The sequence below is a fragment of the Scyliorhinus canicula genome, chromosome 27, assembly GCF_902713615.1.
Source record: "Scyliorhinus canicula chromosome 27, sScyCan1.1, whole genome shotgun sequence".
Classification (NCBI taxonomy): domain Eukaryota; kingdom Metazoa; phylum Chordata; class Chondrichthyes; order Carcharhiniformes; family Scyliorhinidae; genus Scyliorhinus; species Scyliorhinus canicula.
In genome coordinates, this window is record NC_052172.1 from 16,774,365 (window position 1) to 16,788,843 (window position 14,479).

At 52.5% G+C, this 14,479-nt stretch overlaps 1 protein-coding gene across 1 annotated transcript in view; it reads left to right on the forward strand.

Annotated features, from left to right (window-relative positions):
* Positions 1-7,859: 7,859 nt before the first annotated feature.
* The window catches only part of eml2 (EMAP like 2), a 118,927-nt gene continuing 112,307 nt past the window's right edge, over positions 7,860-14,479 (forward strand). Inside the window, exon 1 of the mRNA XM_038785919.1 lies at positions 7,860-8,420. Within this exon, the coding sequence (XP_038641847.1) occupies positions 8,354-8,420 (67 nt within the window). The 5' untranslated portion in view covers positions 7,860-8,353. The remainder of the gene's footprint in view (positions 8,421-14,479) is intronic.

Below are 14,479 nucleotides of genomic sequence, written 5' to 3' on the forward strand. Positions count from 1 at the left end.
TACTACCCAGTGTGAAAAAATACCTCTTTCCTAATGCTACTATGTCTTATATCATTTAAATGTCATTACCAGAAAACTGAAGCATTTTGCCTGTCACGTTTGATACGCACACAGTAACAGCTGAGTTGGAGTGCGGTGAAAGTCGACAAATCAATTGAGGAAAGTCAGGTGCTGTTATAAACCCCTCGATAATCTAATTTGCATCACATAACAGACTGGGAGACAAAAGCTTTTTCCCTCCGTCACATATAATAATGGCAGGGGCTCGTAATTGGATTTATTACTTCTTAATTATTTTGCCTTAAATTGCCGTGCATCACCATGGTGTTCTGGACAAGCTATACACCTGCACGCATGTTTAGACGCAGAGAAATCGCTGTTGTACTTAATTTCTGATTTCAGACTGCGACATTTCATCTTAAGCTTTGGTTCCTGAGTGGATTTTGATTGAAACTTTGCGCCTTATGTTAAGGCTCAGATAGTTTGTCTCTTATTCACAGGATGTGGGCGTCGCCGGCTAGGCCCAGCATTTATTGCCCCGCCCAAATTGCCCTTTGAGAAGGTGGTGGGTGAGCCGCCTTCTCGAACCCGCTGCGGTCCCTGAGGTGTAGGTACACCCACCGTGCTGTTAGGGAGGGAGTTCCAGGATTTTGACCCGGCGACAGTGAAGGAACGGTCGATATATTTCCAAGTCAGGGGTGGTGAGTGGCTCGGCGGGGGGGGGGGGGACTTCCAAGTGGCGGGGTTCCCCATGTTTCTGCTGTCACTTGTCCTTCTAGATCGCTGGCTTTGGAAGCAGACCAAGCAGGCCAGCAGCACGGTTCGATTCCCGTAACAGCCTCCCCGAACAGGCGCCGGAATGTGGCGACTAGGGCTTTTCACAGTAACTTCATTTGAAGCCGACTCGTGACAATAAGCGATTTTCATTTCATTTGTTTTTTCATTTCAGAAGTCAGTCTCTTCGCCTCCACCCCCCCCCCCCCCCCCCCCCCCCCCCCCCAAATAGGCAGCAGCAAGTCTGCACCAGCTGATAACAAAAGTCAAACAGTTCAGGAAAGTCTTGACCATATCGGGTGTCAAGCAGAAAGCCCGGCGGCCGAAGCCAGTGCCGATCTGCCTGTTCAGCATCTCTTTGTTTGCAAAGTCCTCACAGGGGACTGACTGGGAGGAGCTAATGACTTTCGTGGGAGCTGAGGTAACATCACCAAACGCTGCCTGTTCCCCGAGGGGCTTGTATTTTGTTATTTACTTGAAACCGTTTGCGTGCACCTGACGGCTGGTCAGTGTGACAATCCCGGATCAAACCCCCACAATCCCGGATCAAACCCCCACAATCCCGGATCAAACCCCAACAATCCCGGATCAAACCCCAACAATCCCGGATCAAACCCCCACAATCCCGGATCAAACCCCAACAATCCCGGATCAAACCCCCACGATCCCGGATCAAACCCCAACAATCCCGGATCAAACCCCAACAATCCCGGATCAAACCCCAACAATCCCGGATCAAACCCCAACAGTGGCTCCGACACTGGACAGAAACCCCGATATTTTATTTTAATTTCGTCAGACGGTGAGGAAAGGAGTGATTTCACACAAAATGGGGAGATGGTTTATTGAAGCAAACTTTATTACCAACACGGTATTAGAATATCTTTCACATCGCCCCAGAAAATAACTTGTAATTATCCCTTCAACAAATGCTACTCAATGCAATACCCTCAACTGCTATCTTTATTCCCACTTAAACAACAAGAAAATAAAACACCTGAGCTTTCACTGTTAACCACCAATTGCACGCAGGAATTAGAAACATAGAAAGCAGGAGTAGGCCATTCGGCCCTTCGAGCCTGCAACACCATTCAATATGATCGCGGCTGAGCGTGCCAATTCAGTATGCAACTCCCGCTTTCTCTCCACATCCCTTGATCCCTTTAGCCACAAGGGCCACGTCCAGCTCTCTCTTTTTTTTCATTTAGAGTACCCAATTCGTTTTTTCCAATTAAGGGGCAATTTAGCGCAGCCAATCCGCCTACCCTGCACATCTTTGGGTTGTATGGGGCGAAACCCACGCAGACATGGGGGAGAATGTGCAAACTCCACACGGACAGTGACCCAGAACCGGGATCGAACCAGGGACCTCGGCCCTGTGAGGCAGCGGAGCTAACCACTGCGCCACCGTGCTGCCCCTTAGCTCCCTCTTGAATATATCCAATGAACTGGCCCCAACAACTTTCTGTGGTAGAGAATCCCAGAACTCTGAGAGAAGCAGTTCTTCCTCATCTCAGTCCTGAATGTGGAGATGCCGGCGTTGGACTGGGGTGAGCACAGTAAGAAGTCTTACAACACCAGGTTAAAGTCCAACAGGTTTGTTTCAAACACGAGCTTTCGGAGCACGGCTCCTTCTTCAGGTGAATTCACCTGAAGAAGGAGCCGTGCTCCGAAAGCTCGTGTTTGAAACAAACCTGTTGGACTTTAACCTGGTGTTGTAAGACTTCTTACTGTGCTCAGTCCTGAATGGCTGACCCCTTATTCTTAGGCTGTGGCCCCTAGTTCTGGACGTCCCCAACATCGGGAACATTGTTGCCTTACAGAGAGATATTCTTTGAGAAAGAGCGATCTTTTGACACTGCTTTGAAGACAAGATCTGACTCCTGTCAGACCCATGCAGAAATTCCGGGTGTGTGTCTTCAGAAAATGCTCCTCAGCTTCTTTCCGCTCCCCCTTGTTCTCAGACAAGTCTGCACTGCTTTAAACTGGACTCGGCGACAGCCAACCTACTTTACCCCTGAAGACAGCTTCATTCAGTTCAGAACTTTTTCTTTTTTTAGATAAATTTAGAGTACCCAATAATTTTTTTTCCCAATTAAGGGGCAATTTAGCACGGCCAATCCACCTAGCCTGTACATCTTTGGGTTGTGGGGGTGAGGCCCACGCAGACACGGGGAGAATGTGCAAACTCCATACAGACAGTGACCCAGGGCCGGGATTCGACCCCGGGTCCTCAACGCTGCAGTCTCAGTGCTAACCACTGCGCCAAACTGAGCTGCTTTCTCAAAATGCCTGGTGGCCTAGCTCCACCCAGCAACGGTATCACCATACCAAGCAGAAATCTAATTAACTCCACAGAGAATCCCCTTCATCAAAACAAAATGCCATTAGCCCAAGCTTTTTACGATGGCTTAATCGCACCTCGGGCTCCTAAAATCTTAGTTGTCTTTCAAACTATGATTTATTTTAAAACGTGACTGCAGCAGTCATATACACTAACCCAGGCTGTTAACGTTTACCGTACCAAATACATATAATTCCAACATTTGTCACATCAGATTGTGGCCTCAACCCCACTTTCCCGCCTGTCCCCCATGACCCCCCTCCCTGTAGATCAAGAATCTGTTTACCTCAGTCTTTTTTTTTTAAATTTAAGAGTACCCAATTATTTTTTCCAATTAAGGGGCAATTTAGCGTGGCCAATCCACCTACCCTGCACATCTTTGGGTTGTGGGGGTGAGACCCACGCAGACACGGGGAGAATGTGCAAACTCCACACAGACAGTGACCCGGGGCCGGGATTCAAACCTGGGTCCTCAGCGCCGTAGGCAGCAATGCTAACCACTGTGCCACCGTGCCGCCCTGTTTATCTCAGCCTTGAATATATTCGATGACCCAGCCCTCCACACTGCTCTCTGGGGTTGACAATTCCAAAGGTTAATGGCCCTTGAGGGTAGAAACTGGGTGACCCCCTATTCAGAAACTGTACCTTCACATTCTAGGTTCTCCACAATCTGTTTCCTCCAAAGATGTTCAGGTTAGGTGGATTGGCCATGCTAAATTACCCCTTAGGGCGGGATTCTCCCCGAACCGGGGGCGGGGCGGGCCACTCCAGCGGCAAGGAGTGGCGTGAACCACTCTAGCGTCGGGCCGCCCCAAAGGTGCAGAATCCTCTGCACCTTCAGGGGCTAGGCTGGCGCCGGAGTGTTTGGCGCCATGCCAACCCTCGCCGAAGGGCCTCCGCCTGCCGGCACGATTTTGTGCATGCGCGGGTGTACCAGCGGGTGCTGGCGTCATCCCAGTGCATGCGCAGTGGGGTTCTTCTCTGCATCGGCCATGGCGGAGGTTGACAGCATCCGGTGCGGAGAGAAAGAGTGCCCCGACGGCACAGGCCCGCCCGCGGATCGGTGGGCCCCGATCGCGGGCCAGGCCACCGTGGGGGCACCCCCCCCCCCCCCCCCCCCGCACCCCCCGAGGACTCTGCAGGCCGCCCGTGGAGCCAGGCCCCGCCGGTAAGGACCTGTTGTGATTTACGCCCGGCGGGACCCGCCGAAAAACGGGCGGCCACTCGGCCCATCGCGGGTCAGAGGGTCCACACAGACAGTGACCCAGGGCCGGGATCCGAACCCGAATTCGGATGGGCCAAATGGCCTACTTCTGCACTGCAGGAATTCCATGATGATTCTAAAGCATAAAATGATATTACATGCATGTACAGGTTCTGAATAACTTTGAGCCTTGGGTAAAATGAGCCTGTTAACGAGGCATAATAAAGTTGGTATGGGCAGAGGGCGGGAGTGAGCAGACCATTTTTAAAAAAGTTTTTTAAAAGAATGGAAAGGATGGGCATCACGGTGGCACAGTGGTTAGCATTGCTGCCTACGGCGCTGAGGACCCGGGTTCGAATCCCGGCCCTGGGTCACTGTCTGTGTGGAGTTTGCACATTCTCCCCGTGTCTGCGTGGGTTTCACCCCCACAACCCAAAGATGTGCAAGATAGGTAGATTGGCCATTCTAAATTGCCCCTTAATTGGAAAAAATAATTGGGTACTCTAAATTTATAAAAAAAAAAGAATGGAAAGGAAAATGGGGGGGTGCTATCTTTGAGGGGTGCCCGATATGCAATAGGGGACACCCCTCCGAAGATGTTACCCCCCACCACACACAAGAGGCCTGAACCCTCCCCACCCAATACTCTGCTCCAAGATCCATTGCACCTTCTTCTTGGAACTGGCTGCAGTCCTGACAGTGGCCACTAGTCGGCTCTTGACGCTGCCAGGACTGTTGGAGGACGGACCTTCCTCCCCATTGGGGGAATTTAACCCACCCGTGGGAGCTCTCTGGCTGGCGTGGAGCAAGTTGGCTTCCCGCCGACTTTGCTACCGATGGGGCCATGGCGGGGGGGTTGCTGGAGAGCTAGCCTCCTCCCTCCCTCCTCCCCACACCCTGTAACGTGCCGCCCCTTTGTGTCACTGGTGCCCAGGTAGAACCTGCCGCGCACAGGTCTGTATTGGGGTCTCGCACCCCTCCTCTCGAAACAAATGTCCATAGGAGGAGGCCATTCAGCCCTTCCGAGCCATGCCCGCTCTGATGGAGCATTTCACCTGATCCCACTCCCCTTGCCTTTCTTCCCCCCCCCCCCCCCCCCCCCCCCCCCGTAGCCCCCTGAAAATGTTTCTCTTCAGGTAAATACTCTGTTCTCTTTCGAAAGTCACGATTGAATGTGCCTCGTAACGCACCTCGCATGCAGTGCATTCTATGCCCCGCAACAACGCAAACTCAAAATATTGCTGGTGCTCAAGATCTGAAATAAAGACAAAAAAAAAAACGTCTTTTTCTCACATTGCTGACCTCCCCTCTCAGGTAAAAATCATTCTGATTAACCTTGGTCACTTTTCCTTGTCCATTTTCACACCCGCTAAATCCTTGCTGGGACGGCACGGTAGAACAGTGGTTAGCACTGTTGCTTCACAGCGCCAGAGTCCCGGGTTCAATTCTCGGCTTGGGTAACTGTCTGTGCGGAGTCTGCACGTTCTCCCCGTGTCTGCGTGGGTTTCCTCCGGGTGCTCCGGTTTCCTCCCACAAGTCCCGAAAGACGTGCTGTTAGATGAATTGGACATTCTGAATTCTCCCTCTGTGTACCCGAACAGGCGCTGGAATGTGGCGACGAGGGGATTTTCGCAGTAACTTCATTGCAGTGTTAATGTAAGCCTACTTGTGACAATAAAGGTTTTTATTATTATTGTTGTGTTATGTTATTGCCAGTAACATAAGCTGCCACTTGATGTAGGCTCTGCCGAAAGATGCTCCAGGCTCGGAGATAAGTTTAATGTGTTTATTGAACGATTAACAATGCTCTTAAATGAGTTCAACACTCTACTAATCTGCCTCTAGTAACTCAGTCTATTCTGCTAACTATACAAGCTTGCTCTTGACCATGTGCTAGGGTGTGATGTTGCTGTTAATCAACCCTGTCCTGCTCTCTTGGTTTCTGCCAGTGGAAGAGGTAGAGCCTGTGTGCCTTGTCCTTTTTATATGAGTCGTGTAGTGCCCCCTTGTGGTAATGCCACCTCTGGGTGTCCTGATTACCCATTGGTTGTGTCCTGTTCTAATGACCCATTGGTTGCGTGTCTACCTGTCATGATATCTCTGGTGCTCCCTCTAGTGGTTACTTAGTTGTAGTGTATTTACATTAACCCCTTGATGCATATCACTACAATTATTATTGGCCGACTCTTCAGCACTCTGCCCAAGTGACTATTACCCGCCCCTGAGCTGCACCAATGACTGATCACCGGGACCTATGACCGGAGGATGGGCAATGCCAACAAGCCCCAGCCTATTCTCCACCCAGGCCTCCACACTTTCCAGCAAGGAGCCTTGGGCTAAGTTTGTCCCTGCCTAATTCTGGGGGCCAGAGCAACACCACTGCTCTCGCTCTGTCCCTTCCCGAGGTCCAATCCCAGAATCTTACTGGCTGAGCAATAACGGTGAAGGGGACGGGGGGGGGAGATATGTGTGGGGGACACGGCGTTACGCGAATGAACCTTTCACACCTCCCTCCCTCCATTTGAATGTGTCCCACTGCACAATGTGAATGCTGACAACAGCACTGTGAGAAACTGGCGGCGAGCGGAGCCAAAGGTCAGCCGTGGGTCGGTGGCTTGAAACAACAACGTCAGTCATTTAGCTCCCACCCCCCCCCCCCCCCCCCCCCCCTTCCAAGAGCTCCCATTTTCAATGAGTTGTTTTGCCAGCTCAGCGACCCTGTGCTGTCAGAATCACTGACCGTTTCCCGGACACTCACGCCAACGTCGCCCCGCTCTTCATACCTTGGAACGTTAGAAGGCCCCAACAAAACTGGATCAAACGGGGGGGGGGGGGGGGGGGGGGGGGGGAAGAGGCCACAACTTATTTTAACTTGCACTTTGAAATGAACCGAAAATCGCTTATTGTCACGCGTCGGCTTCAAAGGAGGTTACTGCGACGAGCTCCAAGTCGCCACATTCCGGCGCCTGCTCGGGGAGGCCGGTCCGGGGAATCGAACCCGCGCTGCTGGCCCGCTTGGGTCTGCTTTCGAAGCCAGCTCTTTAGCCCAGCGTGCTAAACCAGCCCTTTGCTGGGTGACCATGGGCTGCTTTTTTTTTTGTTTTTTTAAAAATAAATTTAGATTACCCAATTATTTTTTCCAATTAAGGGGCCATTTAGTGTGGCCAATCCACCTACACTGCATATTTTTTTTTGGGTTGTGGGGGCGAAACCCACGCAGACACGGGGAGAATGTGCAAACTCCACACGGACAGTGACCCAGAGCCGGGATCGAACCTGGGACCTCAGCGCCGTGAGGCGGTTGTGCTAACCACTAGGCCACCGTGCTGCCCCTCATGGGCTGCTTTTGCCAACCCTCCGGCCGCGAAAGGGTTAACGCGCGGAGGCAGCAGCAGCAGGAGATGCTTCCAGCCCAAACCTTCACGTTGCTGAATGTTGTCACCAAATGCCATTTATCAAGCTACTCTGGTTTAATTCGATTTCACGCCTAGTTTGTCAGCTCTTTGGCTGGGCGTGAGGGATAGCGGCAGTTCATTGGCTGATATAAGGTGAAGTAAGCTGAGAGCTTGTTAATAAATTAGGCTCAGATGCAGGTAGCGGGCCAATGAGCTGACGGCAATGAATGGAGCAAGGCGAGAGAGCTGGAGTTTGAGCAAAAATGCATCTCTTCGGATCCTGAGGTGTGCTCTATCTAACGAGCCTGCTTAAATGAAGATAGGGGTTCCGTGAACCACCCTCAATCCGTTTTTAAAACAAAGATGGGAGCGGGATCAGAGCCCTTGGAGCAAGAAGATGCAGCAAGGGCATCTACATGAATCTTTCAGCGCGGGGAGACACCGAGGAAATTTTCTCTCTCTCTCTCTCTCTCCATTCCAAGGCATGTGAAGGAGCTGGAGTGAGCCGGTTGCTATGGTAACTGGAGGCTGCAGAAGGAGCCTCAGAAAGTGGAAATAAGGAGGGAAGAAAAGCTTTTGTTTGCGTGTTTTTTTTTTTGTTTTCTGACAAGAGAGTGGAAGGAAAAAAAGGGGGCAATGGCGGATCGAATTGCTGGCTATGGCGGCTTGTATGACACTAGCTCCCTGCTGCAGTTTTGCACCGGTAAGTTCCCACAATCTGGGGCCTTCATCCAGGGCCCTGCGCTCAGAAGCCATGCACGTCCAGCCCAGAGAGCTCTAAAATGCATAACTGCTGAATTAAGGTCCTGCTTTAATGCGCAATAGTTTCAGGTTGCACAGACGCTCAAACGAACTTTTAAAAGACAAAAGCTCTCTTGCTTCACCTGCCTTGGTTACTCCCCTTCCTCGCATACTTCAGCGCTGCCCGCATTGACTATTTGGGGGCTGCACACTGCCACTTGGCTGTCATTTAATGTTACCCTTTTGCCGTTATCGATCCGTAGAAAATGTGCGTATTTGAGCACATTATCGCTTGGGGTCCAACGTTTCTCTCAACATACAGCCTGTAGCTGACAACTGGAGAAACTTTTTAAAAATAATAATTTAGAGTACCCCAATTCTCCCCCCCCGTCCCGGGGCCCTACCAACGGGCAATTTAGCGTGGCCAATCCGCCTTCCATGCACATCCTTTTGGGTTGTGGGGGGTGAGACCCACGCAGACACTGGGGGAGAATGTTCAAACCCCACCGCGGGACAGTGACCCCCGGGGGCCGGGATCGAGCCCGGGTCCTCGGCGCCGTGAGGCAGCGGTGCTAACCACTGCCCCCCACCGCGCCGTCCCCACAGTTGGAGACGCTTTTGTTTTCGAGTTCTTTGCCTTTCTGCCTTAACCTGGCTGGGGACGAGCTGATGCATTGCATGAGGGCTTGGGGCTGAGCTGGATGTGTGAGCTTTTAAATTCAGCTGCATACAGATGTGCGCGAGTCGGGTTTTCAGAATATATCACGTGATGAACATGAGGAAAAGTAACCGGGCAGCACGGTAGCATGGTGGTTAGCATAAATGCTTCAGAGCTCCAGGGTCCCAGGTTCGATTCCCGGCTTGGGTCGCTGTCTGTGCGGAGTCTGCACGTCCTCCCCCTGTGTGCGTGGGTTTCCTCCGGGTGCTCCGGTTTCCTCCCACAGTCCAAAGATGTGCGGGTTAGGTGGATTGGCCATGCTAAATTGCCCGTAGTGTCCTAAAAAGTAAGGTTAAGGGGGGGGGGGGGTTGTTGGGTTACGGGTATAGGGTGGATACGTGGGTTTGAGTAGGGTGATCATGGCTCGGCACAACATCGAGAGCCGAAGGGCCTGTTCTGTGCTGTACTGTTCTATGTTCTATGTTCTAAATCACTGGTCAAATGTGGGTGATCTCTTTGCTAAGTGGTAAGGGGGAAGTCTGTCCCCGCTGGAGAACTAGAGAGCCCCCCGATTTAAGGTGATTGGCAAAAGATGCAATGGAGACAGGAGGGGACGCTTACTTGGTGCAGCGAGCGGTTAGGGTCTGGAGTGTGCTGCCTGGGAGCGTGGTGGAGGCAGGTTCAATCGAGGCCTTCAAGGGGAAGTTGGATTACTGTCTGAAAAGGAGGAGCGTGCGGGGCTCAGGGGTAAAGGTGGCGGAGGGGCACTAGGTGAATCGCTCACCCGGAGAGCTGGCACAGATGTAATGGGCTGAATGACCTCTTACTGCCCCATAACGGTTCTGTCAACCTGCGAAGCCTTAGCCGAAGTGACGATACGTGATAATGTTAGCCTGTCAGGTCGGAAAATTGTTTTTTCTGCGTCTTGGATAGCATTCTTTCACTCGGAGCGACTGTCAGCTCACTGCTATGCTCTGTTCAACAACTTTATGATCAGATGAACTTTTTCTTTCAACTTTGTTTTCTTCTTGTGGCGCTCACGTAGGACTTAAAATGCCACATTTAGAAGCTGATATGAGCTGTGTATTAAATATATGCGTGCCTATAACCTCTTCTGTATCACGAGCCGGTCGCAGAGTTGAACCAACCCATTCTCACGCGGACGATGAATTTTGAACGATCCTTGAGCTATTTAGCAGTGCTGTCTTTTTGTATTTGTGACACAGGAACAGGTTCAGTTTGGATCGCCCTGTTGTTTGTGAAGCTAAGTAGGAGCTCTCTCACATACAGTGACGACACGTTCTTTGGGGGCTTCCCAATATTGTGTTACGTATTTGAGAGTCAGCTGTGTCTCTGCATTCAGCGTCTGAATCAGAAGGTTGTTGGGTGGCACGGTGGTGCAGTGTTTAGCACAGCTGCCTCACGGCGCCAGGGTCCCAGGTTCGATTCCCCGCTGGGTCACTGCCTGTGCGGAGTCGGCACTTTCTCTCCGTGTCTGCGTGGGTTTCCTCCGGGTGCTCCGGTTTCCTCCCACAGTTCAAAGATGTGCAGGTTAGCTGGGGTTATGGGGATAGGTCGGGGGGAGTTGGCCTGGGTCGGGTGCTGTTTCAGAGGGTCGTTGCAGACTCAATGGGCCGAATAGCCTCCATCTGCACTGCAGGGGTTCTATGATTCTATGAGTTCGAGCCCCACTCTAGGTGTGGGGTTTTCCGGTTCCATTGATACCCACGCCGGATTCCCGCCCGAGGGGCTTCGGAATCTAAACCGACACTCTGGTGGGGTGGTCAGGGAGTGTCGCACTGTCGCTTCTGATGAGATGGTTCAACCGAGTCTCCGTTGGGTGAACTCAAAGGACCGCAAAGCTCTTGTAACAGGTGAAGCCCCCCCCCCCCCCCACCCCCCCACCCCCCCCCCCCGCCGGTATCCAGGCCAACATTGGGCCCTCAATCAGATGATCTGACATTCCTATTCGTGGGATCTTGCTGTGTGCAAATTGGCGCCACTCTACTTTGAGAGCACTTCATTGGCTGCGAAACGCCAGGAGAGGTGCGATGTTTAAATGCGAGTCTTTCTTTCCTTTTTTGAATAGTGGAGTTGATAGATTTAGCACAGGTGCCTTTGGGTAGCACGGTAGCATTGTGGATAGCACAGTCACTTCACAGCTCCAGGGTCCCAGGTTCGATTCCAGCTTGGGTCACTGTCTGTGCGGAGTCTGCACATCCTCCCCGTGTGTGCGTGGGTTTCCTCCGGGTGCTCCGGTTTCCTCCCACAGTCCAAAGATGTGCAGGTTAGGTGGATTGGCCGTGATAAATTGCCCTTAGTGTCCAAAATTGCCCTTAGTGTTGGGTGGGGTTACTGGGTTATGGGGATAGGGTGGAGGTGTTGACCTTGGGTAGGGTGCTCTTTCAAGGAGCCGGTGCAGACTCGATGGGCTGAATGGCCTCCTTCTGCACTGTAAATTCTATGTTACCGTTGGTGCACCTTGTCAAGTTCTGCTGCCCTGGTTCTTGTAATCGATACCCCCGGTGTTATTTATCCTCCTGTGGGCGGGCTGGGGTGGGTGGGGGGGGGGGGGGGGGGGGGGGGGGGGTGAGGTGGCTGGGGTTTGAAGAGCAAAAGAGGAGACTTACTCCAGTTACAAAACTGGGAAACTTGTACGAATTTGGTTCCAATTTAAATGTGAATTTTTGGAAATTTGTGCCACAGGTTTCACAGCTATGGGCAGAATTCACCCAAACATGATTAATAACTAACTGGTAACAAAGCCCCTTAGCGAATGCATTTAGCCGCGTGCTTCCACCCGGTGCTCGCAGCGCTGAGAAACATTTTCAAAAAAAAAATTTAGAGTACCCAATTCATTTCTTCCAATTAAGGGGCAATTTAGCGCAGCCAATCCACCGACCCTGCACATCTTTGGGTTGTGGGGGGTGAAACCCACCCAGACACGGGGAGAATGTGCAAACTCCACACGGACAGTGAGCCAGGGCCGGGATTCGAACCTGGGACCTCAGCGCCGTGAGGCAGCAGTGCTAACCACTGCGCCACCGTGCTGCCCTGCGCTGGGAAACATATGGCTCTGCAACACCACTCACATTAAATAAGGGGCCTCAGGAGGGAACTTGCCCACGAGGCAGCACACAGTCCCGTTCTCTACACCGAGGAGTTCCAGAACTGGTCCGTACAGGGAGCGATCCGGACACCATTTTTAAATGGCAGACCCATCTCTAAAGCCCCCGACGCGACCCCCCAAGCCCCAGCACTATGGGCAGCATGGTGGCACAGTGTTTCGGCTGTTTCACAGCTCCAGGGACCCGAATTCGATCCGGCCTCGGGTGACCATCTGTGCGGAGTCTGCACGTTCTCCCCGTGTCTGCGTGGGTCTCCTCCGGGTGCTCCGGTTTCCTCCCACATGCCAATGATGTGCAGGTTGGGTGGATTGGCCGTCCTAAATTGCCCCTTAATGAACAAAGGTTAGGTGGGGTTCCTGGGTTATGGGGGTGTGGGATTAAGTAGGATGCTCTTTCCAAGGGCCGGTGCAGACTGGACGGGCCGAATGGCCTCCTTCTGCGCTGTAAATTCTATGGGAGCGTCCCCGGACCCCCCACACGCCCCCCCCCCCCCCAACACCTGCACAGGGCACCCCTGGCCAATTGCCCCCAGGCAAAAAATGGCGGTCTTGGCAGTCCCAGGCTGGCACACAGGTGGCACTGCCTGAGTACCAGGGTGCTCAGGGAGCACCAGCATTGCCAGGCTACCACCTGCCCAATGGGCATGCAGCTGGGGGGGCTCCGACCTGCTGGGAGACCCCCACTAGTGCCCTTCCATCTGGTCACCGTTTGTGGGGTCCAATGCCGAACGGCGCTCGCCCGAGGTGTCCAAGGCGAAGGGGCTAGATCCCAACTCCTCGAGTACCTCGGGAAGAGTGGGACTTACTGTCTCGCTCTAATAGGCAGATTCGCTAAAAAGTGGGCGGGATTTACATTGCAACGCCCCGCGGGATGGCATTAGATCTCGGGAGGCCTGATGAGCCGGTAGATCCCGTGAACGGGGTCCCCCGGCTTCTATCGGCCGGGCTGCCTTTTGGGCGCCGTGTGGCCGTTGGGTCGCACCCAAGTGTGTGTGATTTTGGGCCCGTTTTGCAGGGTGCTTCCGGCTGGAGTTGCGGGACGACTCCAGCGGTAACCTAGCCCCCCTAGAAAGGTGAGAATTGCTCACTTTCGGGGGCCGTTGACGCCGGAGTAGTTGGCGCCACTGTTCCCGCCGGCGTGGGGACGTAGCCCCATTTGTAGAGAATCTCACCCCAGATTCCAGTGGCGCAGCCTCCAGCAGTTCAATAGTTGGTTTTGAGATGCCAGGGTCCTGCACTGTAGCTGAGATGCTGCCCCGCCTTCTCTTCAGCGGTGGCTTTGCTGACTAGGCTTGTTTCAGCAATCAGAGGGAGAGTGACACTACCGATCTAGGATATCATTCCCGCTGAGATGGTAATCAGCTTCCATTATCTCCACAGGGGGTGACAGTTTCTATATGCCTTTTGTGCCTTTGATCTGTCCCTGTCTCGAAACAGGGTGTGACTCCCACCGTATCTCTCTTAGCATCACCCACACCAGAGCAATTCAGGCAACAACTACATTTACACTCCCAGAATTCACATCCATGGCCGTCTTTGGCTCCCACGTCCATTTTTAAAAACACATGTCTTGTTTAAAATGTCCTTATATTATTCGGGGCTTCTTCCTCCTCCGTGACACGGGAAAATGGCATCTTGTGGGAAAGTATTCTCTTATTCGTACTCTCCCCTTCTGCCCACTGATTCAGTGCTGTTCCCTGTAATACTGAACTCACCTGTGTAATGGAGGGCTGGTTTAGCTCAGTGGGCTAGACCGCTGGTTTGTGATGCCGAACAGGGCCAGCAGCGGGGGTCCCGTACCAGCTGAGAATTCGGAATTCTCCCACTTTGTACCCGAACGCCGGAGTGTGGCGACTAGGGGCTTCTCACAGTAACTTCATTGCAGTGCGAATGTAAGCCTACTTGTGACAATAAAGATTATTTACATTTAATGTGAGGACCTGACTGTGTAAATTATGCATCATTTTTTTTTTTTTAAATAAATTTAGATTACCCAATTATTTTTTCTATTAAGGGGCAATTTAGCGTGGCCAATCCACCTACTCTGCACATCTTTGGGTTGTGGGGGTGAAACCCACGCAGACACGGGGAGAATGTGCAAACTCCACACGGACAGTGACCCAGAGCCGGGATCGAACCTGGGACCTCAGCGCCGTGAAGCCACAGTGCTAACTCACTGTGCCACCGTGCTGCCCCGCCAATACTTTTATTACAAAAGCACAGAACGATAGAATCC